General features: G+C 31.1%; 1 protein-coding gene across 1 annotated transcript; it reads right to left on the bottom strand.

Moving 5' to 3' along the window:
* Positions 1-14,412: 14,412 nt before the first annotated feature.
* Positions 14,413-15,622, bottom strand: LOC126681580 (uncharacterized). Its single transcript, XM_050377127.1, has 2 exons — positions 15,446-15,622; positions 14,413-15,024 (listed from the first exon to the last, which is right to left on the bottom strand). Exons 1-2 carry the CDS (start codon positions 15,620-15,622, stop codon positions 14,413-14,415), a joined length of 789 nt encoding a protein of 262 aa, XP_050233084.1.
* Between the last annotated feature and the right edge of the window lie 9,341 nt (positions 15,623-24,963).

Here is a 24,963-nt window from a genome sequence, read left to right as displayed (position 1 = left end):
CCCAACCCAATTCTTTACTTTACCTACCTCATTTTCTTACTTTGATAACTTATACTTCAAATTCTTTTCTTTTATACGATTTTTCTTATTTCTCTCAATCATTCTTCTTCTCCATGATTTCTTTTGAGCTGTAAAAGAAAATTTTCACGATTTTTGCTCCTTCGCTTCCGTCGTTCCGCCTCCTCCGTTCCGCCGTTCTGCCTTCGTCGTTCCGCCTTCATCGTTCCGCCTTCGCCGTTCCGCCTTCGCCGTTTCGCCTCCATCGTTCCGCCTTTGTCTCGCCGCGCCATCTTTCTTTTATCTTTTTAGTTTTAGATCTGAAATTTTTTGTTCTTTTTTTTATTTTCAGATCTGTAATTTATTTATCTTTTACTGTTGATTAACCATTAAACATGTATAAAGAGAGTCTTTAAAGAATCCAATACTTATTTCATGTTCTATAGAATAATTTTGTGATTTTATATAATAAAATTCTGTTATTTCTGCATTTTTTGTGTTTTGTTGTATTTCTGCGTTTTTTTTATTCTGCAGAACGATTTGTTGATGATGATTGATTGCTGAATTATTGTAATGTTACAGTGTTGTTGATTTTATGTTGACTTTATGTTGATATTATGTTGATATCTACTGATTCTTTTTATTTTAACATTGAGAAATAAGATAATATTGTTTGTGAAATAAAATTTCGTTTGATGAAATGAAACTGTATCATAACCGTCTTTGTCGAAATTTAGTTAGGTATGACAGGTGGAACGCAAAACAATTATACAAGTGATTTTTAAGAAACTGTGCAGCTGCAAAGAGAATTGAGGAAAAAATATATTTTAAAATAGATTTTTTTAATTTGTGAACTGTTGTGTTGGTGTATATTTAATATATTTTTATTTTTATATGTAAGAATAATTTTATTTTTTCATTTGAATTATTGTTGTTGTTTTTCCATATTGTTTTGATTACTTACTCTGCTAATATCTTTATCTGATTCATTTATTTTAAACATTTTGTACCTTTTTTGTTCTTTAGTAGAATTACTACTATCATATTAACAAGTTATCAACATAATGTCAACATGATATCAACAATTAATGCTAATTTAGTCAAGATGTTTGTAAAATAAGAACATCGATTGATTTAAGCCAAAAACAATCAATATATTATCAAAAACATGTCAATAGCTCATCAATACAGCAATTTAAGACTAACTTTATTTTTTTTTTAATGAGTGAAAAATCAACATGTTATCAACAGTATATCAACAACATGTCAACATAAAATTGAAAATCAAAAAAAAGTTGAAATACTTATCAACATAATGTCAACAATAAATCAACAACGAATCAACAATTAATGCTAATTTAGTCAAGATGTTTGTAAAATGAGAACATTGATTGATTTAAGTCAAAAACAATCAACATATTATCAAAAACATATCAATAGCTCATTAATACATCAATTTAAGACTAAGTTTGTTTTTCTTTCAATGATTGAAAAGTCAACATGTTATCAACAGTATATCAACAACATGTCAACATAAAATTGAAAATACAAAAAAGTTGAAATACATATGAATATAATGTCAACAATAAATCAACAACGAATCAACATATGGAATAAAATAAAACATAATTTTTTGAAAAATTATGACAATCGATAAAATATCAACAAGAAATCAACAACATGTCAACATGATAATGCTAACATATCCTTATCTAATCTCATTTAAATTTTGTTTTTTTTAGTTAGTTCACGCACAAAATTATCTAATTTGCTAATATTTTTTTTAGAATAAATTTTTTGAATGTTAAAATTAAGGAAATACCAACTGATTATCAACACAAAATCAACATAAAATCAACAACACTGTAATATTATAATATTTCAGCAATCAACAATCATCAATAAATCGAACTGCAGAATAAAAAACACAGAGATACAACCAAACACAAAAAAATGCAGAAATAACAAAAATTTATTCCATATAACCATAAATTTATATTACATAACATGAAATTAGCATTATATTCTTAAAATATAATCTCTATACATGTTTAATGGTGAAAAAACAGTAAAAAAATTGTAGATCTGAAAATAAAAAAGAAGAAGAAGAAGAACAATTAATAAATTATAGATCTGAAATCAAATAGATGACGACGATGAGCCGAGAAGATGATGGCGTTGACGAAGATGACAACGGAGATGATGATGAGAACGATGACGGAGGAGCGGAGGAACAGAGGACGGCTCAGCGAAAGACAGCAAACGGTAAAAAAAGAGAGGAATAACTGAGAGGAAGAGAGAATTGAATGATGAGGAGAGAGAAAATAAATGAAATTGTGATTTGTATGCTGTTAGGGTTTAATATATAGAGTCCGTATAAAAGTTATAATTCAGTCCGCACATGGTAGTTTAGAAAATCCAAACCTGCACCCGTATAAAAGTTATAAAGTGGGCAAAGTAGGTTGTTTGTGTAAAAAGCCCTTATAAAAAAACATCTAAAATTAAAGGGCTTTTTACACAAACAACCTACATTGCCAAATTATTTACTTTTATACAGGTGTAAGTTTGAGTTTCCTAAACTACCATGTGCGGAGTGAATTATTACTTTTATACGGATTATTTATATTCAACCCTAATAACACAAAAATCATAATTTCATTTATTTTCTCTCTCCTCATCAATTAATTCTCTCTTCCTCTCAACTCAATTTTATCTCTCTTCGCTCATGTTTCTTTCTTTTATTCTCAGGCAACCTCTTCTTTATCGTTCTCCATTTTTCTGGTCCGCCGTCTTTCGCTGCGCCGTTCTCTGTTCCTCCGCTCCTCCGTCATCGTTCTTATTATTGTCTCCGTCGTCATTTTTGTCAACGCCATCATCTCCTGTACTCATCGTCGTCATCTACTTGATTTCAGATCTACAATTTATTTATTGTTCTTCTTCTTCTTCTTTTTTATTTTCAGATCTACAATTTTTTACTGTTTTTTCACGATTAAACATGTATACAGATTATATTTAAAGAATATAATGTTAATTTCATGTTATGTAAAATAAATTTATGGTTATATGGAATAATTTTTGTTATTTCTGCATTTTGTTTTTGTTTTTGGTTGTATTTCTGTGTTTATTCATTATGCAGCTCGTATTTTTGATGATGGTTGATTGCTGAATTATTATAATGTTACAGTGTTGTTGATTTGTTGTTGATTTTGTGTTGATAATCAGTTGGTATTTTCTTGATTTTAATCATTGTAAAATTTTATTTTTAATTTTTTTTGGCAAATTAGATAACTTTGTCCGCGAAATAAACTAAATAAAATAAAATTTAACCGAGACTAGATAATTATATGTTAGAATTATCATGTTGACATATTGTTGATTGTCACAGTTTTTCAAAAAATTATGTTTTATTTTATTCCTTATGTTGATTCGTTGTTGATTTATTGTTGACATTATGTTGATATGTATTTCATCTTTTTTTGATTTTTAATTTTATGTTGACATGTTGTTGATATACTGTTGATAACATGTTGATTTTTAAATCATTAAAGGAAAAATAAAGTTAATCTTAAATTCTTGTATTAATGAGCTATTGATATGTTTTTGAAAATATGTTGATTGTTTTTGACTTAAATCAATCAATGTTCTTATTTTACAAACATCTTGACTAAATTAGTATTAATTGTTGATATCATGTTGACATTATGTTGATAACTTGTTAATTTAATAATAGTAATTTTATTAAAGAAGAAAAAAAGTATAAAAAGTTCAAACTAAATGAACCAAAATTATCAGAGTAATTACTCAAAACAATATAAAAAAACAACAACAATAATCAAAATAAAAAATTAAAATCATCCTTATACATAAAAATAAAATAATAGTATACATACAACCAACACAATAGTTTGTAAATTAAAAAAATCTATTTCAAAATATTTTACTTTCTCAATTCTTTTCACAGCCGAACAGTTCCTTCAACTTCACTTGTGTAATTATTTTTCGTCTTCCATCTCTCATACTTAACCAAACTTTGACAAATTCGGATACGATACAATTCCATTTCACAAAATAAAAAAGATGAAATACCTTAATAAATACATCATCCAAATCCTTTTCAGGTTTACTATAAGGTTTCTTTTTCGAATAACTAGAAGTTGACCTAGCCTTAAGTAACTGTTACAGTCAACATAATATCAACAACATGTCAACAAGTGAAAAGATAAAGATTAATAAAATAAGTCTTTTAAAATCAGTAACCTGCATATAAAATCAAACCATTTCAAAATAAAAAATATACAAATTTAAAAACTAATTTAAAACATAAATTACTATAAATAAAACATACAAAAAAGAAGAAGATAAACACAAGCTTGAAAATGCAATATACAACATCAACATCATCAACAACGAAAAGTTTATTTCACAGACAATATTATCTTATTTGTCAATGTTGAAATAAAAAGAATCAGTTGATATCAACATAATATCAACACAAAATCAACAACACTGTAACATTACAATAATTCAGCAATCAATAATCATCAACAAATCGTTCTTCAGAATAAAAAAACGCAGAAATACAACAAAACACAAAAAAATGCAGAAATAACAGAATTTTATTACATAAAATCACAAAATTATTCCACATAACATGAAATAAGTATTAGATCCTTTAAATATACTCTTTATACATGTTTAATGGTGAATAAACAATAAAAGATAAACAAATTACAGATCTGAAAATAAAAAAAAGAATAAAAAATTTCAGATCTAAAATTAAAAAGATAAAAGAAAGATGGTGCGGCGAGACAAAGGCGGAACGATGGAGGCAAAACAGCGGAGGCGGAACGTCGAAGGCGGAGGCGGAACGTCGAAGGCGGAGGCGGAACGTCGAAGGCGGAACGTCGAAGGCGGAACGTCGAAGGCGGAACGTCGAAGGCGGAGGCGGAACGTCGAAGGCGGAGGCGGAAGGGCGGAGGCGGAGGCGAAAGGGCGAAGGCGGAGGCGGAGCGGCGAAGACGGAGGCAGAGATGCGAAGGCGGAGGCGGAGCGACGAAGGCAGAGGTGGCGGAACGGTGGAAGCGAAGGAGCAGAAATCGTGTAAATTTTCTTACACAACTCAAAAGAAATTGTGGAGTAGAAGAATGATTGAGAGAAATAAGAAAAATCGTATAAAAGAAAGGAATTTAAAGTAGAAGTTATCAAAGTAAGAAAATGAGGTAGGTAAAGTAAAGATTTAGGTTGGGCCGTATAAAAGAAAATAGTGGCTGATTTCCTGTATTTTATATAAAAAGCCCAAAATTAAAAGGAGAAAATTACAAAAAATATATAAAAAAAAGGTCGAAGATACAAAAAAACCCCTGAACTTTCTTAAAAGGTACAAGACAGCCCTTATTCTTTTTTGGGGCACAAATCGACCCCTCATTTTTTTTTGAACAATAAAACCCTTCCGTCCACATTTATCCGTTAGGGTGCTGACCTGGACGTTACTCCCGTTACCCATTCAGCTGAACATTTAATTTTTGCTGACATGGCATTAATTACCTTGCCCAGTCAGCAAAATATTACCGTTTGGTAATAAATGGGAAAAACGGTTTTCCCCTTAACCATTAGTCAGAACCCTAACTTTTCTGATTTCACATTCTTCTTCTCAAAAAAAGGGAAATCTGCAATGATTGATTTCCTTAACATTTAACTCTCTTTTTACCCTAAAAGTGGATTCCCTTTAGTTGTCATTTTGTGAAGAAGAATAGTTGAAGAATCTTGGTGACCCTACATGAAAGGTATGTTATTTTGAAAATGGGGGGATGCTTAAAATAATGCTTGGTGACCCTACATGAAAGACATTAATGGTTAAAGTAATGGGTTGGTGGTGAGGCTTAAAATAATGCTTAGATATTTCGACAAATGCACAAATAATTTGACAAAATTGTTTTAAATTCATGGGTATTTGGGATTATGTACTGCTGATTAGTGTTTTTTTACTGAGTCTGTGCATTTGATTTAGGGTTTGTTATACTATTTATGAAATTGATTTAGGGTTTGCTATACTAATAATGAAATTGATTTAGGGCTTTTAGGAGTTATTATGGCTGTTGTGATTTGTGATTTAGGGCCTGTACTCATTATTAATGCTTGGTTTATTTTCAGAATGGTGAAAATAGTAGATGTCTGCTTCCATTATGGAGGCACTTGGAGTAGCACCCCTGAATTCAGTTATGTGGATGATCAAACTGAATTTCTATCCAATTTTGATACTGACTACCTAGCTCTTGATCACATTAGGGAAAAGTATAATAAGTACCTTGGATTCCCTAATGTGAGCAAGATTTTCTTTTGTATCAATGGAAAGCCCCTGTCAACCCACATGTTCCTGGCACAAACAGATGCAGACATTAGGAGGGTAGTGAATCAGAAGGGTGACAAAACCAAGCTTGATATCTACTCAAACCATGATGTGGACAGCCCTATATTTCTTGCTGACATTCCTCAACTGCCTTGGCATGATTCTCAAGGAGACAGTGAGGATATTGGTGGTGATGAGGATTCTGTTCAGAAGGCAGAGGCAGTGGAAGTTATTGATGTTGATGATGGGAGTCCAATACATGAGGTTGAGGGTGAAGTTGAGGCAAGGGAAGAGCCTGGTTTGGAAGGTGATGAGCAGTATGAAAATCCTGTCCATGGTGATGAGACAGTGGAGGTTAATGATGTTGATGCTGGAGGTCCAATACCTGAGGTTGAAGTTGTAGTTGAGGCAAGGGAGGAGCCTGGTTTGGAGGGTGATGACCAGGATGAAAATCTTGTCCATGGTGAGGCTGCAGAGGGTCTTGATGACCAAGATTTTGGGGCTGATTGGGGTAATTATGGAGATGATGAAGAGCAGGATGAGGTTGAGGGGTCAGACAATGAGGTTGAGGGCTCAGACAATGAGGTTGAGGGCTTAGGCAATGAGGTTGAGGGCTCAGAGTCTGAGGATGAGACTGGTTCTAAGGGAGATGATGAAGAGCATGATGAGGTTGAGGGATCAGAGTCTGAGGTTGAGGGGTCAGAGTCTGAGGTTGAGGGGTCAGAATCTGAGGGGTCAGAGTTTGAGGGGGAAAAATCAGATGGAAATGCTTCAACCTATTTCTCTGAATCTGATTTAGGTTCATATGAGGTAGGAGGCAGTGGTAGTGATGAAAGGTGCTCAATAAGGAAGAAAAGTGGGAATAGGAAATATAGTAACAAACACACTGCTGATCTAACTTTGGGGATGACTTTTGCTAATGCAGTGGAGTTTAGGAAGGCCATAACTTATCTGGCAGTGGTTAATGGCAAACCACACAAGTTTTTGAAAAATGAGCCTGACAGAATAAGGGTAGCCTGTTTTGAAGAGAACTGTCCATACCTGCTTTTTGCTAGTAGAACTTCAAAGCATGAAAGGCTGGTGGTGAGGACCTTAATTATGACTCATAGATGTGGTAGGAAGTTTGAAAATAGGAGTGCAAGTTGCAGGTTTGTGGCTGAGCAGTTTGCAAAGAAACTGAAACAAAATCCTGGCTTGAAAAGTAGAGAAATGAAACAACAACTGAAAGAAGATTTTAGGGTCAATGTTTCAATTTCTATATGCAAGAGGGCAAAGAAGGAGGCGATGAAAAAATTACACTTCAATTACAAATTGGAATTTTCAAGACCGGATGCCTATGTAGCAGAGCTCAAAAGAACAAATCCTGGCAGTATTGTTGAAGTTGACATGTGTCCAATTAGGCTGAGAGAAGGTATAAGAATGTTTAGGAGGATGTTTATATGCTTCGAGGCTTGCAAGAGAGGATGGTTGAATGGCTGCAGACCCATCATAGGCATGGATGGCTACTTTTGAAGGGAGTCACCATGGATCAGCTACTGTGTGCTGTTGGCAAGGATGGGAACAATCATATGTACCCAATAGCTTGGGCTATTGTGGATGTGGAGGACAAAGATAACTGGAGATGGTTCTTGGACTGTCTCATTTTTGCCTTGGACTTGAAGAATGGTTTTGGCCTGACAATAATCTCAGATATGCAAAAGGTTAGTGTTTATTTTTGCTGTTATTTGGTTAGGGGTTTATGTAAACCCAAATATAAAGTTCAGGGGTTTTTTTAAACTCAAATATCCCTAATTGACTGACCAATTTTACCACATTGCAGGGTCTGGTGCCAGCTGCAAGTGAAGCACTCCCAGAGGCTGAGCACAGATTTTGTGCAAGGCATGTGTATGCCAACTGGAGTAAGGACTGGAGAGGTAGTGAATTAAAGGTAAAGTTTTGGGCTTGTGCTTGGAGCATATATGAGGAAGAATTGGCTGAGAACTTGATCAAGATGGCAACTGACCATGGTGAGAAGGCAGCTGCTGACTTGCTGAAATACATTCCTAACAAGTGGTGCAAAGCTTACATAAGTGCCAGATGTAAGTGTGACATGGTTGACAATAATGTGTCAGAGACATTCAACTCTTGGGTGAATGAGTTCAGAGACAGACCAATAATAACACTTTTGTAAGAGATCAGGAAGAAGGTGATGACCATGATTGCTCACTACAAGAATTTCACTTCCACATGGCAAGGTGACTTCTCACCTGATTGCTTGGCTACCTTTGAGGTCAACTTCTTACAGAGTGCTGAATGTGAGATAATCTTAAATGGTGATGATGCCTATGAGGTTAGCCTAGGTGAAGACCAACATACTGTACTTTTCAAACAAAAGAGTTGCACATGCAGGCTGTGGGATATTAGTGGGATTCCTTGTGCTCATGCAATTGCAGCCATCTACCATGCCAAGGGGAATCCTTTGGAGTACATTTGCAACTGCTTCAACAAGACAATGTTTGAGAATGCATATCACTTTGCACTGCAACCTGTTAGGGTAGTCAAGTTTTGGCACTGTGACCAATACCAGCCAATTCAGCCCCCACCATTCAAGCAACCACCTGGCAGGCCAAAAAAGAATAGGATCAGGGACAAAAATGAGCCTAAGAAAAGACTAGCTCTCAGAAATTGGGAAGAGCAGGTGGTCATATAACATGTGGTCTATGTAAAGGGATAGGCCACAACAAAAAAACTTGCAAAAACAAAAATACAGTCCCTGCTGAGGAGAATGAGGGACCAGCAGTGAGTGAGAGACCAGCAGTGGGAGAGGCACCACCAGCAGTGAGTGAGGGACCACCAGCACACCCAACTGCCACTGTTGGTCATGGAGGACCACCAGCAAGTGAGGGACCACCAGCACACCCAACTGCCAATGTTGGTCATGAAGGACCACCTTTAACTCAGGAATCACAGGTATGCCATTTGCCTTTTGTGTCTTTTGGTTCTTCTTCCAATTTTAACAAATTGTTTTCTCCCTGTTGTAGAGCTTTCCAAGAACTTTCATAGGGAATGCAAGGCAAAAGCTGAAAGTACGAAGAGCGGTTGCCAGAAACTATGCAAAGAATGTGGGCAAAGAGCAGACTAATAGTGGTGTTGGGGTCACTTATGATGCCCCCACTGGAAGGACTTCTTTTGTGGTAAGAACATTCAGCCTATATATTACATCAGCACCTGAAAAATTTGAAATTTTATATTTAATACGCTTTGAATAAGGATGCGTCACATGACACACTAAAAAAAAAACAAAAAGGTCAAACGCATATTTGGATCCCTGTACTTGTCATCTTTTTTAATTTGAGTCTCTGCACTCAAAAACATTCATAGTAAATCCGTGCACTATCAAAAATGACCATAGTAAGTCCCTCCGTCTTATTTTGTTAGAGAGTGAGTCACAAACGCTTTTCTTTAAGACTCGTGATATTTACACTATACAATTTTGCCAATTGAATTCTTACACTATAATTATTTGCTAATTGGGTCCCTACACTATAAGTTTTAATTAAAAAAATTAATTATTCAAAATATATCAAATTATAATCTTATTAATTAAATTAAATTAAAATATAACAGTGGCCGCACAACGGGGGCAACAGTGGCAGAGTGTAGGGATGGGTTAATTTTAGGAAAATAAGGGTTATTGTTTTTTTATTTTAGCCATAAAATTATTTTATATGTAAATAATAGATTTGAGTTCTTTTTTTATATTTAATAAAAGTAAGTTTGTCTTCTCGAAACTAATAAAAAGTGGGTTTTGAGGAATATTTTTTTAATACATTTAATATTTTTTAAAAAATTAAAAATTAATTGTATATTTGAAAATATTTATTTTAATTTAATTAATTAAAAAAATTAAAATAATTAAAATTTTAAATTAGATTTTAAAAGAATTGTTAATAGTCGGAGACAATTTTAATATTAAAAATGCTAAATATTAAAAATTAAATTAAATAAAAAATTATTAATATTATTTGATGACAGAAGGACACAATTTGAATATTTTTTAGTATAGGGACTCAATTTCCAAAACAATTATAGTGCGAGGATGCAATTTGGATATCTTTTAGTGTAGGGACTCAATTTAAAAAATAATGACAGTGCGGGGATGCAATTTGGATATTTTTTAGTGTAGGGACTCAATTTAAAAAATAATGACAGTGCGGGGACTCAATTACACATTTTGCATCTGTTAGTTTGTAATGTCATCTACGTTCCGTTTACTCGCTTACCGATAGGGACTTGAAATAGATATTTTTGATAGTGCGGGGATTTACTATGGATGTTTTTGAGTGCAGGGACCCAAATTAAAAAAGACGACAAGTGCAGGGACCTAAATATGTGTTTGGCCAAACAAAAAGGTAAAAAAAACATGTCAAAATTGGTCAAAAAAATAAAAACGCGTCTGACATGCATCTGACATGCGCGTCATAAAAGTGTGTCAGTCACGCATCAATATGTCAAAAATATTCAAACATTTATTATTTATATATCTGATATGTATCACAAATGTATCAAGAATATATTTAATTATTATTTTTTCATATGTATATGAATTGTTTCCAATATAGATTCGACATATGTATTTAAAAAATGAGTCTTATTATATGTTTGATGCTTACCTTGTTTTTTTAATAATTACTAATTTAATTTTAAAATAAATTATTCTTTTAATTTAAATTCTTTTAGTTTAAAATACTAAATGAAGAAAAATTAACAAAAAAATAAATAAATATCATATAAATTGAATTGATAAAGTAATTGAATTTTATAAAATAATATTTTTTATCAATATTTGTGTAAAAATAAATTTAAAGACTATGACTAAATTAAAATGGTTTTTTGGTTGCATTTTTTGACTCAGTTAACGTTGTTGACGAATCAAAAATAAAAGATATATTTTATATGTCAGACACGTCAGTCAACGCGCATAAACGTGTCAATTAATGCGCCAATATATCAGCGCGACAATGAATCAGTTTTAATACCTCAAATACGTAAGTGATACATCTCAGCTACTTATCTAATACATATATGACACATTTTAAACTTATTTATCAAAAGTATTAAATAAAAATTATATATGTCTTTTATGTATATAAAAGGTATTTCTAACATATTTTAAGCATTATTTTTTTATATATTATTAAAATATATGACGTGTATCTGAAATGTATTTATACCATATATCATATCAAAAAAATATGTGTTAATTGTTATAAAAATATATAAATTATACGTTAAAAAAATATGTAAAAAAAATATGTATGATGATTATATATAAAATGTGATTCGCATCTCCTTCTTCAAAGATGTAACTTCATATTGCAAATTCAATTGACGTGACACGATTATATCCAATCGACCCTTCAACTGATTAAAAGTCTTCCTTTGTCGCGACGATTCAACTTTCTTACATTTTAAAATATCAGCAAGAAGTTCATCATCAGTTGAATCATCCAAATCTTCAACAATTTTCTTCTTTCCAGATTGAAACAATCCAGAAATATTAAGGGAGTTTCTTTCTTCTGATGTCTGGACAATATTCTTCAACTTTAACTAACCAAAAAGAACAGATACACATTAGATGCATACTTGATACATATCTAAAAGCTGTAATATTAAAACAGAAACTAATTCTTTTAAAAAACTTATATCTCCTCACGTGTCAGATCATAAAAAGTCTTATTCAGATATCAATTGCAGAGAATCATATCATTAGTTTGCCATTGCATCCGAGGAATTGATGGTCCTTCATCTTTGCTCAGGTGTAATACCCAAATATTTTTAAAATAACTAAGTCGTGCCACGTGTCATGATTTCCGATAAATTAAGTTAATGTGGATTTAATTTAAGTATATCGAGAATTTAGAATAATTTTTATAAAGTGAATAAGCGGGATTTAAGGAAATAACTTAGAAAATTAATATAAAATAAAATATAAATCCCGTAATGAAAATTATTTCGCCAAAGTCCGCAAAATATTTTACAGTATTTATGGTAAAAGTTTTGAGTCAATCGGAGACTGTTTAAAATTTGGACGCGGATAAATTTTGGACTAAGTTGCAACTTTTGAGAGTTTCAAGGACCAAATTGCAAATTAGCCAATTATATATAAGAATTAGGATTATGAATGAAACATTCGGAAGCTATCAAACCCATTTCTTTATTCTCACCATCGTTAGTTCATCGTTTCCGCGTACGATCTCCGTTTCTCGTCTGTTTTCAACGTTCTATAGCTCGAATCGATCGTATTTCAGTGGCGGATCACGGTAAGCATAACGTTTTATTGTTTGGATGGATGAAATTGATTATATATCAAGTCAAAGTTTTAGCCTACAGAACGGTTTTATCGTTTTAACGATTTTAGGATCGATTTTGGCGTTTTGAGTTTAGATTTTGTGATTTTGATGTTTATAAGTGTTGCGGGATTGAATTAGAGCGTTTGATAAGTTGGAAGCACGTCAGAATCAAACCCGGGGTGAAAACCCACGGCTGTGCGCCGCACGGCCTAGCTCTGCAAACGCACAACATATTGTGTGATCGCACAGTGCTGTGCGAACGAATAATTTGAAGGACTGTGCAGGACTGTGCGATTGCATAGTCTCGTGTGCGAACGCACAATGAGACGTGCGCACGCACAGTGTTTCGCCGATCGTTTTATTTTCGAATCTCATTTCGTAATCGCATATTGTTATCGGGACTGATTAGTTATCGACTAGTTCGAGTAAATTGACCTAAAGTGGTTAATTGAGATTTGATTCGGAAAAGTGATACTAACCGAAACGAGTTAGAAATCGTTTATCGGGATTAAACACATGAGAAGCACGATAGTCAATAAGTTTTATATGTCGTGTCTCAAGTCTAGAGTCAATCCTATAATAGGATTCTGATGTAAGTCAAATGTTTTGAAATCTTTTTAAATCCGGCGAGGCAGGAAGCAGCTTGACCAGGAACTCGGGAAGCTTGACATTTCCGAGCACCGAAATATTTTTGGATAGCGTTTTATGTGAGTTTATATTTATTTACTTTTAAAGTATTTAAATGAGCACTGTTTATAAGCAAACGTTTTATATTGCTTTATTTTGATTTGAATGTTTTCAATGCGAATTCTTTATATGAATTGCATACAAGTTGGTTTAAAACCAGTATTGATCCGATGGAACGTGCTACCTATTGGGCGTCAATAGGAATGAGTGATCCCCAGTTCCGATTTATTACAGCTGTGAGCTTGATTATGAATACGAATATGGAAGTTGGATATATGAATAATAGATACGAGGTTGAACTCAGTTGAGTTATCCCGAGACCCGTATTTAGTGGGTTGAACTAGGTTGAGTTATCCCGGGGCCCACAACTTGGGATTAAGAGGTTGGTCGCGGCTGACGCGGTTGAGTTATCCCGGGGCCGGACCATTTGGATCAGTTTGATTTGATTATATACGTTTGGCATGTTCGAGGATTAGGGTATCAATCAGATCTTGTACTTGGCTACATGTGACTTAAACGTTATTGCATTGTTTTATGTTTTATATGAATACTTATTAGTAAATATATGAACTCACTCAGTATATTCTCATATACTGAACTCTCACAGTTTTCACTCTCAGGTGAAAAAGAACTGTTGAAGTGAAGGACTTCTATCCTTGTTTAGAAGTCTGATATTTTTGAAAGTATGTAAAGAAATGGTACTTTACTTCTAGAGCTGCAGTAGATAGGAGTTTGTGCCTTTGTTGTATCAAAGGGTTTTCTGTAAATATAACTCTCATATTTTAAACTTATGTATGTAGTGTGCTTGCTGCGTTATTACCGTTGGTGATTGCCAGATGATATGTATGGCCTGACATGTTTTTAGCATGACACATGTTTATGTCTGTCATGCATGACGTATGTTATTTGCAAAAAGTTTATTTACGTTTTTAGGCTTGCTACGGGTTTCGGAGCTACCACTCCCATTCCCTAGCGCCGGTCTTGGCCCATGAGATTGGATTGTGACATCAGGCAGATCTTCAACTTTGCAGCAGGATAAACTTCGTAAAATCATAGTTGCAAAGCCAACGGAAAACTAAACAGTCTGTAAAACTTAAGCTTTTTACTCGAAACAAACCTATTATTCAAATCAGCGATGGTAGATCGGAAAATCATAATGCCCCAAGGATATGAATTATAGTCCACACTATCAACCATATCCATAAAGAAACGACTAACATTCTGAAATTTACTTTCACTTGAGCACAAAAGGAACTCAAATAAGTAAATTACAGCCAACTTAACTGCATCGTCATCCGACTTAAAAGACTTATTAAAGAAAATAACGCCCAATCCATCACGTGTAACATCTGAGTTAGGAAAATAGGTTTCTACCATCCGATTGCGCGTCGGAGCAAAAAAGAGATTGTCCAGTTCGCCAACACAGTTTAAACCCATAATCAAAGCAAATTCCTCGATGCTGAAACGTAGTTTATATCCAACTACTTTAAACCACAATTCCCTATTATTTGGATGTTTCACTTCACGCAGCAACACAGAATGTAGAAGTTGAGGCTGAACGGACATTGGCTTCAGATCTAAAAACTTCCCAAGAAACGTATTCCTAAACAATTCCAGCTGAGTATTAGAGAGAATCTTCTTGTTGTCCTCGATAAACTTAAACTTTAACAGCACATTCATTTTACACGTATAACGATATCCATGTGCTATCAAGTAGTCCTAGTTCTACAAGGATACAAAAACGATACACAAGACACGTAAAATTAGTAAAATAAATTTGATACATCTAATATACAAAAAAAACAATAAACGGGTTAAATACATATAATATACATACAAGAACAGATTTAATTAAATATAAACTACTAATGTAAACTAAAAATGTATAACAACTTAAGTAGACATCAATTATTCATAATTGATACACTTTAACCCTAAACATTAAAATTGATTAAAACCTGAAAGTAATCTAACAATGAAATATACATCTATTATACATCTAAAATACATAAATTACAGATCACAGTAATCAAAACACAAAACAAAAAACACAAAAAAACATAAAAACAAAAATGAAAAGTACCATAACATAACGAACAAGTTCTTCAATAGTCAAGGCCTTCTGAATTTTCTTATTCACAGCTGCAACATCAAATGCCAAACGCCTTCTTTTCACATCACTGCCTTCCCTCATTTTTTCCTTTAGTTTTACATTTTCAGAAACAGAGACAACACCACTTCCTTCAGCATTTTTATCCATTTTTTAAATTAATTTCTGTTTCATTTTTCCAGGAATAGCAATTTCAGATTTTTCTTTTGTGGGAGTTGATCTTATGGAAACAACCATGATGTTATTTATGAAGTAAATGAAAATGATGATAAGAATCTAATAATGCACGAACGAAAAGAAAATGGCTAGAATTTAGGGATTAACTGAAACTCCAAGTGAGAAATTCTAAAGTGAAGGAGTAACGTTGGAGAAGAAAAGAAAAGGCAGGAGACTGATCGTGTGAGAAAAGAGAATAAATTGAAAAACTGTTGCAAAATAGAAAACTGAAATAGAGCTGAAAGGCCACGTGTTGGGCAGGTGTCACCTTGAAGAAGATGGCAGTAACTGAAAACTAAATGGGTTTTGTGCTATTAATTGAAATAATAACGGTAACAAAAAATAACTCTAACTAAGATGGCAATTGGTGAAAAACAATTGTGATTTATGACTTTTTTTGTTACTTGCTCAAAATCTTTAGTGATAATTTTTTTTATGTCTTATATTATATCAGTTTAAATATTTGAATTATTTTTTTTTAATTTTTTATATTTGAATATTTTTTTTTTTAATCATTATTAAAATAATTTATTTTTTGTATCTTTTATTTTTGTTAATTAATATAAATGTTTTAAACTTTATAATATGTGAAGTAATTATTTTAAAAATAAATAAATAAAATTTATTATAATAATCAAGTAATTTTTAATAAAGTGATATAAAATAGAAAAATTAATAAATTTTTTTGAGTATATTTATTTTTTAAAAATTATTGTTTTATTTTCCTTTTATTTATTTAAATAAAAGTTTACTTTTTTCAATTTTTTTAATTATATTATATATTTTTCAACATAGTATTAAACTTTCCTTTTCGTCCATTCTCTTTATATTACCATGCAAATTGGTGAAAAATTCACGCTATTTTTACTAGAACAAAGGATCAATTCAACCCCTCAATTTGGCTCGAAATATAAAAAAGTCATTTTACAGATTTTTGGGTCAAATTAAATCGCAACTTGCGTTTTCATATTGAAAACACCCAAAGAGAGTGGGGATATCACCCCCTCCTAAATTATGTAAACCGGATCAATCTACCCCTCCGACCCATCGGAAACCACTCCAATTTGACCGCCGCCGGAAAAAAATTATGGCAGCCATCATTCCCTGGCAGAATTTTTTCCCCGGTACATCTGTTCTTTTGAAGAACAAATCTGCATCTATTCTCGCGAAGAACAAATCTCAGACGAGAGCTGTTCTTCTCGCGAGGAACAGATCATCTGTTCTTCCCGAAGTACAGATATGTTCTTCAAAAGAACATATCTGCATGGGGGAAATTCGGTGGCCTGAATGTTTTTCGGCGACAGTTGTTGGTAGCGGCAGGTCGGTGGTATCTAGTGGGTGGAGGGATATTAAAATATAATAAAAAAAATTAAAATTTTAAAGTTATAAAATTATTTGTTTTTCAAAAATCTTTAAGTATTAATTTAGAAAACTGAAAAATTATTAAGGATTATTTTAACTTTTTTTATCAATTCTCTTATGGGAGTGTATTTCAAATGCGTTTTGAGATTGGACGAGGATGAGAGAAAGGCTGATTTGATGTATTTTAACATAATTGTGGGCCTGTTTAATCTAAGAGCTTTCAAAATATTTTTTTTGATATTTTGTGTCAAGTTGAGGGGTGAAATGATCCTCTATTCATTTTCACTAGTACTACACTATGTATATCACGTGCACTATGGGTTACTGAACCCCCGAGAAATTATAAAATATAGAATGAACAAAGGATCAATTCACTCCCTCAACTTGGCATAAAATATCAAATAAGTCATTTTCGCCGCTTTTGGTACAAGCAGACTCAAAAACTGCGTTTTTAGCTCAAATCAGCCCCTCTCGCCCAAAAAAAACCTTAAAAGGAGAGTGAGATTGCTAATTGTACTAATTAATTCTAATTAACCATAATTAAAATCTTAATTAAATACAATTAAAATAAATTACTCTGATTAAACACCTAAACTAATCAGCTGGAAATCGCCGCCCCATGAACTCCCGCCGCACCTTCGCCAAAATTTCCGCCGGAAACCGCTCCTCACCTGAGGAGCGAGGAGCAGCATCTGCTCCTCCACGTTGGAGGAGCAACATCTGCTCCTGTTGGAGGAGCAGTATCTGCTCCCAAAGAGCAGAATCTGCTCCTCCAACGTGGAGGAGCAGCAGCTCCTTGTTGGTGGAGCTGCTGCTCCTCCACGTTGGAGGAGCAGCGAGGAGCAGCAGCTCCTCGCCCGAAACGGTTCAGGCGCCTGAAATTTGGCAGATCTGCTCTAGGAGCAGTTCTGTTGACTGAAATACGGCAGACCTGCTCCTAGAGCAGATATGCTGCTCCTCGGCTCCTCGCCTGAGGAGATGGAAGGTAAGGGTGGAGGGTGGTGGTGCTCCTCGCCTGAGGAGATGGAAGGTAAGGGTGGAGGGTGGCGGCGGCGGATGGTGATCGGAAAAAATTGAAGAAAGGGGATGAAAGAAGAAGATGGAAGGAAAAGGAAGAGGAAGAAAAAAGAAAAAAAAGGTTCTTCTTTTTTTATTAAAAAACAAATTAATTTTTAAATTTTTAAAATTAAAAAATATAATTGAAATCTAATATTATTAAGAATCAATCTAGGAGATAAATAAAATATTAAGGATGTTTTTAATTTTTTTACGGAAAGTGTATCCCACTTGTTTGGATGCGAGTGGAGGATGGACTTTTTAATATAAAAACGCAATTTATATGACTGGGGCGATCTGATCCTTTGTTCAATATAGAATTGAATATTCAACTGTCAGTCTTTTGAAGGCAACCACAAATTTCGAGGTTCACGAATTATGATTATTTTGATTAGACAGATCACCAAATCAAATAGAGCCAAGCATCTACCAGTTGCATGCAATTGCATGCCACGTCACTCTTCTGGGCCCACTTCCACTTGTCACCTGCTTTCTTTTTCTCCCCCACCAATTTGTCTTTGCTCCATTTTTTGAGTGTTCTGCTGAATATTTTAGAAGTAGAAAACTATTGATTTTAAGAGTTTTATTGTGTCATAAAATATTTCCATATTTTTGTGTTCTTTTAATTTAAACACAATCTACTAAATATTTTATTTCACATTTCAATCTTTTCATCTTTTTATCCAATGTTATTTTATACATTATTTTTCATAAAAATAATACCGTTTTGAATTATCAAAACAACATCGTATAAGACATTCAAATTAAAATACCATAAAATAAAAAACTAGAAATTTTATGCTAAAAATAAAAGGTCGGATTATGTGGTGCACATCTAGTTAAATAGGCTTAAATAGAAAAATGCAAAAAATAAAAATATTTTATGACAACTTTTTTTAAAAAGCGTTAATGTCATAAAAATTCGCCAACTTTACACGTTTCCTCATTTTAATCACGCAGTTTAATTTTTGCATTTTCATGCACGAACTACCACTTTTTCTCAAATTTATGTACGGTGCTGAGGTGTCACGGCTACATTGGTGTAATTCGCTGAGGTGGAGGTCATTTTACACCAATGAATAAGTGCCAACTCAGCACCGTACATGAATTTGAGAAAAAATGGTAGTTCATGCATGAAAATAAGATAATTTAAATTTGATTATTAATATGAGAAAGGATTGGGATTCCCTCAAATTCATTTTGAACTTGAGAGAGTAATGTTCACGATCTACACCGTTCATTACAAAATGAACGGTGTACATAAAAAAAGTACAATTTTAATCAAATTAATCTACACCGTTCATTTTATAATGAACGGTTTAGATCGTGAACATGACTCCCTCAAGTTCAAATGAACTTGAGGGAATCTCAATCCTATGAGAAAATGTGTAAACTTTGTGATTTTTTTTTAACATTAACCCTTTAAAAAATGCATAGCTATAATGTATGTTTACTTTCACACCATAAAAGTTCATTATATCTAATAAATATAATCCATTTTGTTCGAGTCTAGATCGTAATTCAAACTAATTAAGATTACGTACTCATTATATTTCAACTTAAAATTTATGAATAAATTTTTATAAAAACTAAGTTTGATCGAATATTCTTTTTTTTTCTAATACTAGAGAAGTTAAACAGGTTGGATTTAGCAAGTATGATTTGATTCGATTGAATAAAATCTACAAATCAAATTATAGTTTAAGAGATAAAATAAAATCAAACTACACTATACATTTATATATAATCTTGATTTAATTAAGAAAAATATAGTATTATTTCAATTGGGGTTGGTTCAGTTTGATTGATATTAATTTTTGAAAAAGGTAAAAAAATTATTTTGACAAAGGTAAAGATATATTAGATTAATTAAAATTGAAGTACATTGAAATTAATCAACTATAAAAGATATAAAAATAAATTAATCTAAAGTAAAATTATATATATATATATTTATTTTTATATATATATGTGTGTGTGTGTGGTCGGAGTGAAAAACTTAAAAGAGGAGATAAAATTAAATATTTAATTTGTAAAAAAAAGATAACTTATTTTTCATTACGTTATGTATGAAATTTTTTAATGGGAAAATAATTTAATGAGAAAATTTATTTAATTATATGAACAATTTACATAGTATTTTTATAATTTAATTACTAATATATTTTTGTATAATATAGTAAAAAAAATTAATGTTGTGTAAAGAATTATTTTTATACTTGGTAAATTAAAAAGAAAAAAATCACTTTTAATTATTACCGATAATTTTTTTTTTAAAGGAATGAGAAAAAGGAGAGATTTGAATTTGAAGATCTTCCTTTATTTCGGGCATGGTTTAATGAGAATGTTTGTATAGTTATAAAAATAATTTAATGAGAAAATACATAGACTAAATATTAAGTTAAATATGTATCTCAGAATTTTAGAAATATTTTTATATTTAATTATTAATATTTTCAAGTAGTATAAAGTATTAAGGGCAACTAATCAAAAAAGGCCAAACGTTTTATAAAAGTTTTACAAAATTCCAAATCTTTCAATGTTATCTAATTTGTCCCGAAACACATGATTCGTTTCAATTTTGTTCAACTATACAATTTTTCTTATGTGTCACTGATGTGTGGCATTGCCACATCAGCGCCACATAGGCACTATATGAGTAAAATTACATAATTGGACAAAATTGAAACAAAATCATACATTTCATGACAAATTAAATAAAATTAAAAAAAAATTATGAAATTTTTATAAAAAATTTGGCCCTTTTTAATCATTTGGTCAAAATTCAACAATAATTAGTAAAAACTAAAAGGAAGACATAATCAAAAGAGAAGAAAGAAGCATAGCGGAAGGAAGAGTGATCGGAGAGGTATGAATTTTTTTATGTAAACATAATTTATCACATAAAATTATGAACTACCCATTTTAAAACAACTAATCATTAACACAAAGATAATCGATAGTTTTAACTAAAATTTAATATTATTTAATAATTAATCAATTTTATAAATTACAATATATTTTTAATGAATATTTTATAATCCTAAATAATGAGGTAATTAGATCCATACAAAAATGTCTCGTTAGGATATTAATGATGTGGTGGGATAAGAGACAACACAGACACAAAAAAAAAACACACACACACACACACAAATACACACCCACATATATATGTATATGTATATAATATTTTAATAAACCTAAAATTCCATCTAATTTGAGTAGAAGTGATTGACTAATAGCATTTTAAAGGATTCTTTAAAATTGTCACTCTTTAAATTAAAAAATTTGACAATAAATTAAAAAATTTAATAGTATCTCTATTTTTTAAATTTAGAGTAAAAAGTAAAATTGACTATCCACATATAGAGAGCTATTTTCACTCTTTATTTTATTTTTAAAAGTATATAGTATTATCAAATTTCAAAAAATAAGTTGGTTATTGTTATTTTAAAATATAATATTTATATTTATATTATTACAATAATGCATTTTTAAAACTGAAGAAATGAAATTACTTGACATTGCTTATTAGAACTCATTAAAATCTGGTTTGGATCATTATGAATAGAAGGAAGCTTCAATAGAAAATAAAAATAAAAATAAAAATAAAATTATATTATTAGTACCATCTAATATTTTTACTATTATTTGTAAAAATAAAAATAAATAAAAAGTTAATATTAGATAATTTATTAAATTAATAATACTAATATTTAGTATTCTTATTATTATTTATAGAAAATATAAAAATTTAATATTAGAAAATTTATTGAAGAAAAAGTAAAAATACCACTTTTTGTCTTTAAAATATTATGTATTTTATAAAAATGTTCTTTAAAATAAAGAGCATAATTTGATATGTTCTAATGACATCAATTAAGAATCTATAAAAAAAAATTAAAATTTTTGAAAAATAACTAAAATAAAGTTTAATAAGAGTTCTTTTTTCGGTGGAGAAACTTACCTCTCCACCTTCCTTTAGAAAATTCTCTCTAAATTTGATATAAATTTTGAGATTTTTGTGGTGAAGATATTGTTATTTCTGGTTTCAAACCAAAAATTTACAGATTATTCACCTCTCCACCTTCTTTTAGAAAATTCTCTCTAAATGATCTAAATCTTGAGATTTTTGTGGTGAAGATAGTGTTATTTCTAGTTTCAAACCAAAAATTACAGTTTATTCACTTTGTGTTAGTATTTATTATATTTTTTTGGTTTTCTCGAATAAAACTGCTATGATCCTAGAGTTTTGTATCGTTTTAGAGTGTTTTTATTAGATTTGAAGTTTGTTTGTTTAAATTCTTGAATTTTTTTAGGACTTTTCAGTTTAATTGCTCGATCTTTTTATTTAAGTTTTTAATCACATCGTTTGAAGTATGGGTAAGCAAAAAAACTGACAGGTCGAATTAACCGACCGAGTTGATGACTTTTATTAGGTTTAATTCAGTTAAACTTTAGGTTCGGCCGGTTCGATTTTAATAAAAAAAACTTCATTTTATAGTTATCAGTTCGATTTAAAATTTAAATTATCCGAATTAACCGAACTAATTGAATTAACCAAAAATGTAATTTTTTTTATTTTTTTTTCATATTTTTGTCGACTTTAACTGAACCGACCGAATTAACCGGCCTATTTTGTCGGTTCGGTTCTAATTTTTCTTTTATTCGATCGATTCGGTTTTGGCTATTCAGTCAAACGTTAAATTGATTAACCTGTTGTTAGGTCGATTTTGATCAAACCGACCAAATGCTCAACTCTAATTTGAAGTATGTTATTAGCAAACAATGGAAAAATGATGTAAGTGGGTGTCAAATATTTTTCAACATTTGAATTTAATATGATTGTACTCACTTCTAATGTTTAGAAAATTCTCTCTAAATTTTACCTAAATTTTGAGATTTTTGTGGTGAAGATACTGTTACTTCTGGTTTTAAACCAAAATTTACAGTTTATTCACTTTTGTGTTAATTGTTATTTTTATTTTTTTGGTTTTTCCGAATAAAACTGCTATGATCCTAGACTTTTGTTTCGTTTTAGAGTGTTTTTATTAGATTTGAAGTTTGTTTGTTTAAATTCTTGAATTGTTTAGGACTTTCAATTTAATTGCTCGATCTTCATATTTAAGTTTTTGATCACATCGTTTGAAATAGGGGTAAGCAAAAAAACCGACCGGTCGAATTAACCGACCGAGTCGATGACTTTCATTAGGTTTAATTCACTTAAACTTTAGTTTCGGCCGGTTCAATTTTAATAAAAAAAACTTTGTTTTTCAGTTCAGTCCGGTTTAATTTTAAATTATCCAAATTAACCAAACTTCGAATTAACCAAAAATGTAATTTTTATTTTTTCTCATATTTTTGTCGATTTTAACCGAACCAACCGAATTAACCGACCTATTCTATCGGTTCAGTTACAATTTTTTTAATCAATCAATTCGATTTTAGCTATTCAATCAAACGATTAATTTGATTAACGTGTTGTTAGTTCGATTTCAATCGAACCAACCAAATGCTCAACTCTAATTTGAAGTATATTATTAGCAGCAAATGGAAAAATGATATAAGTGCGTGTCAATTGGGTATCCACCTCTAAGAGCATCTCCAATGGGATGCTACTTTTTATGCTAAATTTAGCATGAAAAAATGGTAAAATACTATAGATAACATAGCATTTCAAATTTTACTCCAATGTATAAAGTTAAAAAGAAATGTTATAATTATTTATTAAGATAATTATCTCTTAATTTTATCAATTGCTAATTATTTAATATATTTTTTAATTTAATATTTTAAACTAAAATTTATGTAGTATTTTTTTAATTTAATAATGAGCTTTCCAAAAGATATAATTAAAATAATCGATAAATTATATAAAAATAAATTATTTAATTTATTTATTATATTGATGTATGGTCTACTATTAAAAAATCAAATCGATGTTGTAAAATTAAATAGAAGCACAAAATTTAAAATGAAAAAAGTAAAATAAAAAATAAAAAAAGTAGGTTAAAATAATAAATGCAAAAAATGACCGTGGTAAAATTGTAATTAATAGTGAATTGCTATTGGTTGTTGAATTTTAGCATATGCTATAGTCTGTGATAAATTTAGCACGTGATATAGCATATGTTAAATTTAGCACAAATTATAGCACTGCATTGGAGATGCATTTTAAGATTAAATTCTAAATTATGGCATTAGCACTTCATTTTAGCATTGCATTGGAGATGCTCTAATGATTACATCTTTTAATTTATGTTGTTTGGTATTTTCTAACAGATCAATTATTTGATTTAATAATATTTTATATTAATTGATTTACGATGTAATTGGACGTTCCTATATGAATAATCTTCTTATAAAAGAAAAGTAAGATTTGACAGATTTTAAAGATTGCAATCAAAATTTGAGGTGAATATCCATTTTATAACTAAATTAAAAAATAGAATAATAATCAAACCGTTTGTTTCAACTCCTGAATTACGAACTATATTTATAACCAAGCCATTTGATTCAACCACGGAATTGTAAACCACCGATTTGATTGTGAAAACGTAGGCAGCGGTAAAAACAATTTTCTCTATTTATAGACTGGCCTGAGAGTGACGGATAATTGTCAACACAATTGTTGCGCCATGTCATTTGTGAAATAAATTAATAATGTGTGAGCCATATGTAAAATTAAATGATAGTAAAAAAGTTAATAATTAAAAGATTTTCTATATGGCGAGTGACACAACTGAAAATAGAAGTGTTTTTTTTTATTATAAAAAATGACAGTGGGAATCCAGCAATGAGGTCCACATGTAAAATAGTAAGCCACCACCACCTGTAGACATAATAGTAATAGT

This window comes from Mercurialis annua, linkage group LG5 (genome assembly GCF_937616625.2).
Source record: "Mercurialis annua linkage group LG5, ddMerAnnu1.2, whole genome shotgun sequence".
Taxonomy (NCBI): domain Eukaryota; kingdom Viridiplantae; phylum Streptophyta; class Magnoliopsida; order Malpighiales; family Euphorbiaceae; genus Mercurialis; species Mercurialis annua.
The sequence above is the reverse complement of the archived record's forward strand: the minus strand, read 5'-3'. Positions and strand labels throughout refer to the sequence as shown.

What these genes read in the sequence shown, in the direction of transcription:
- LOC126681580 (XM_050377127.1), bottom strand. Translation starts at nt 15,622, where the DNA reads ATGGATAAAAATGCTGAAGGAAGTGGTGTTGTCTCTGTTTCTGAAAAT. An exon ending in AACTTGTTCGTTATGTTATG is followed by an intron (nt 15,025 to 15,445) that starts GTACTTTTCATT and finishes GTGCTGTTAAAG; the next exon opens with TTTAAGTTTATCGAGGACAA.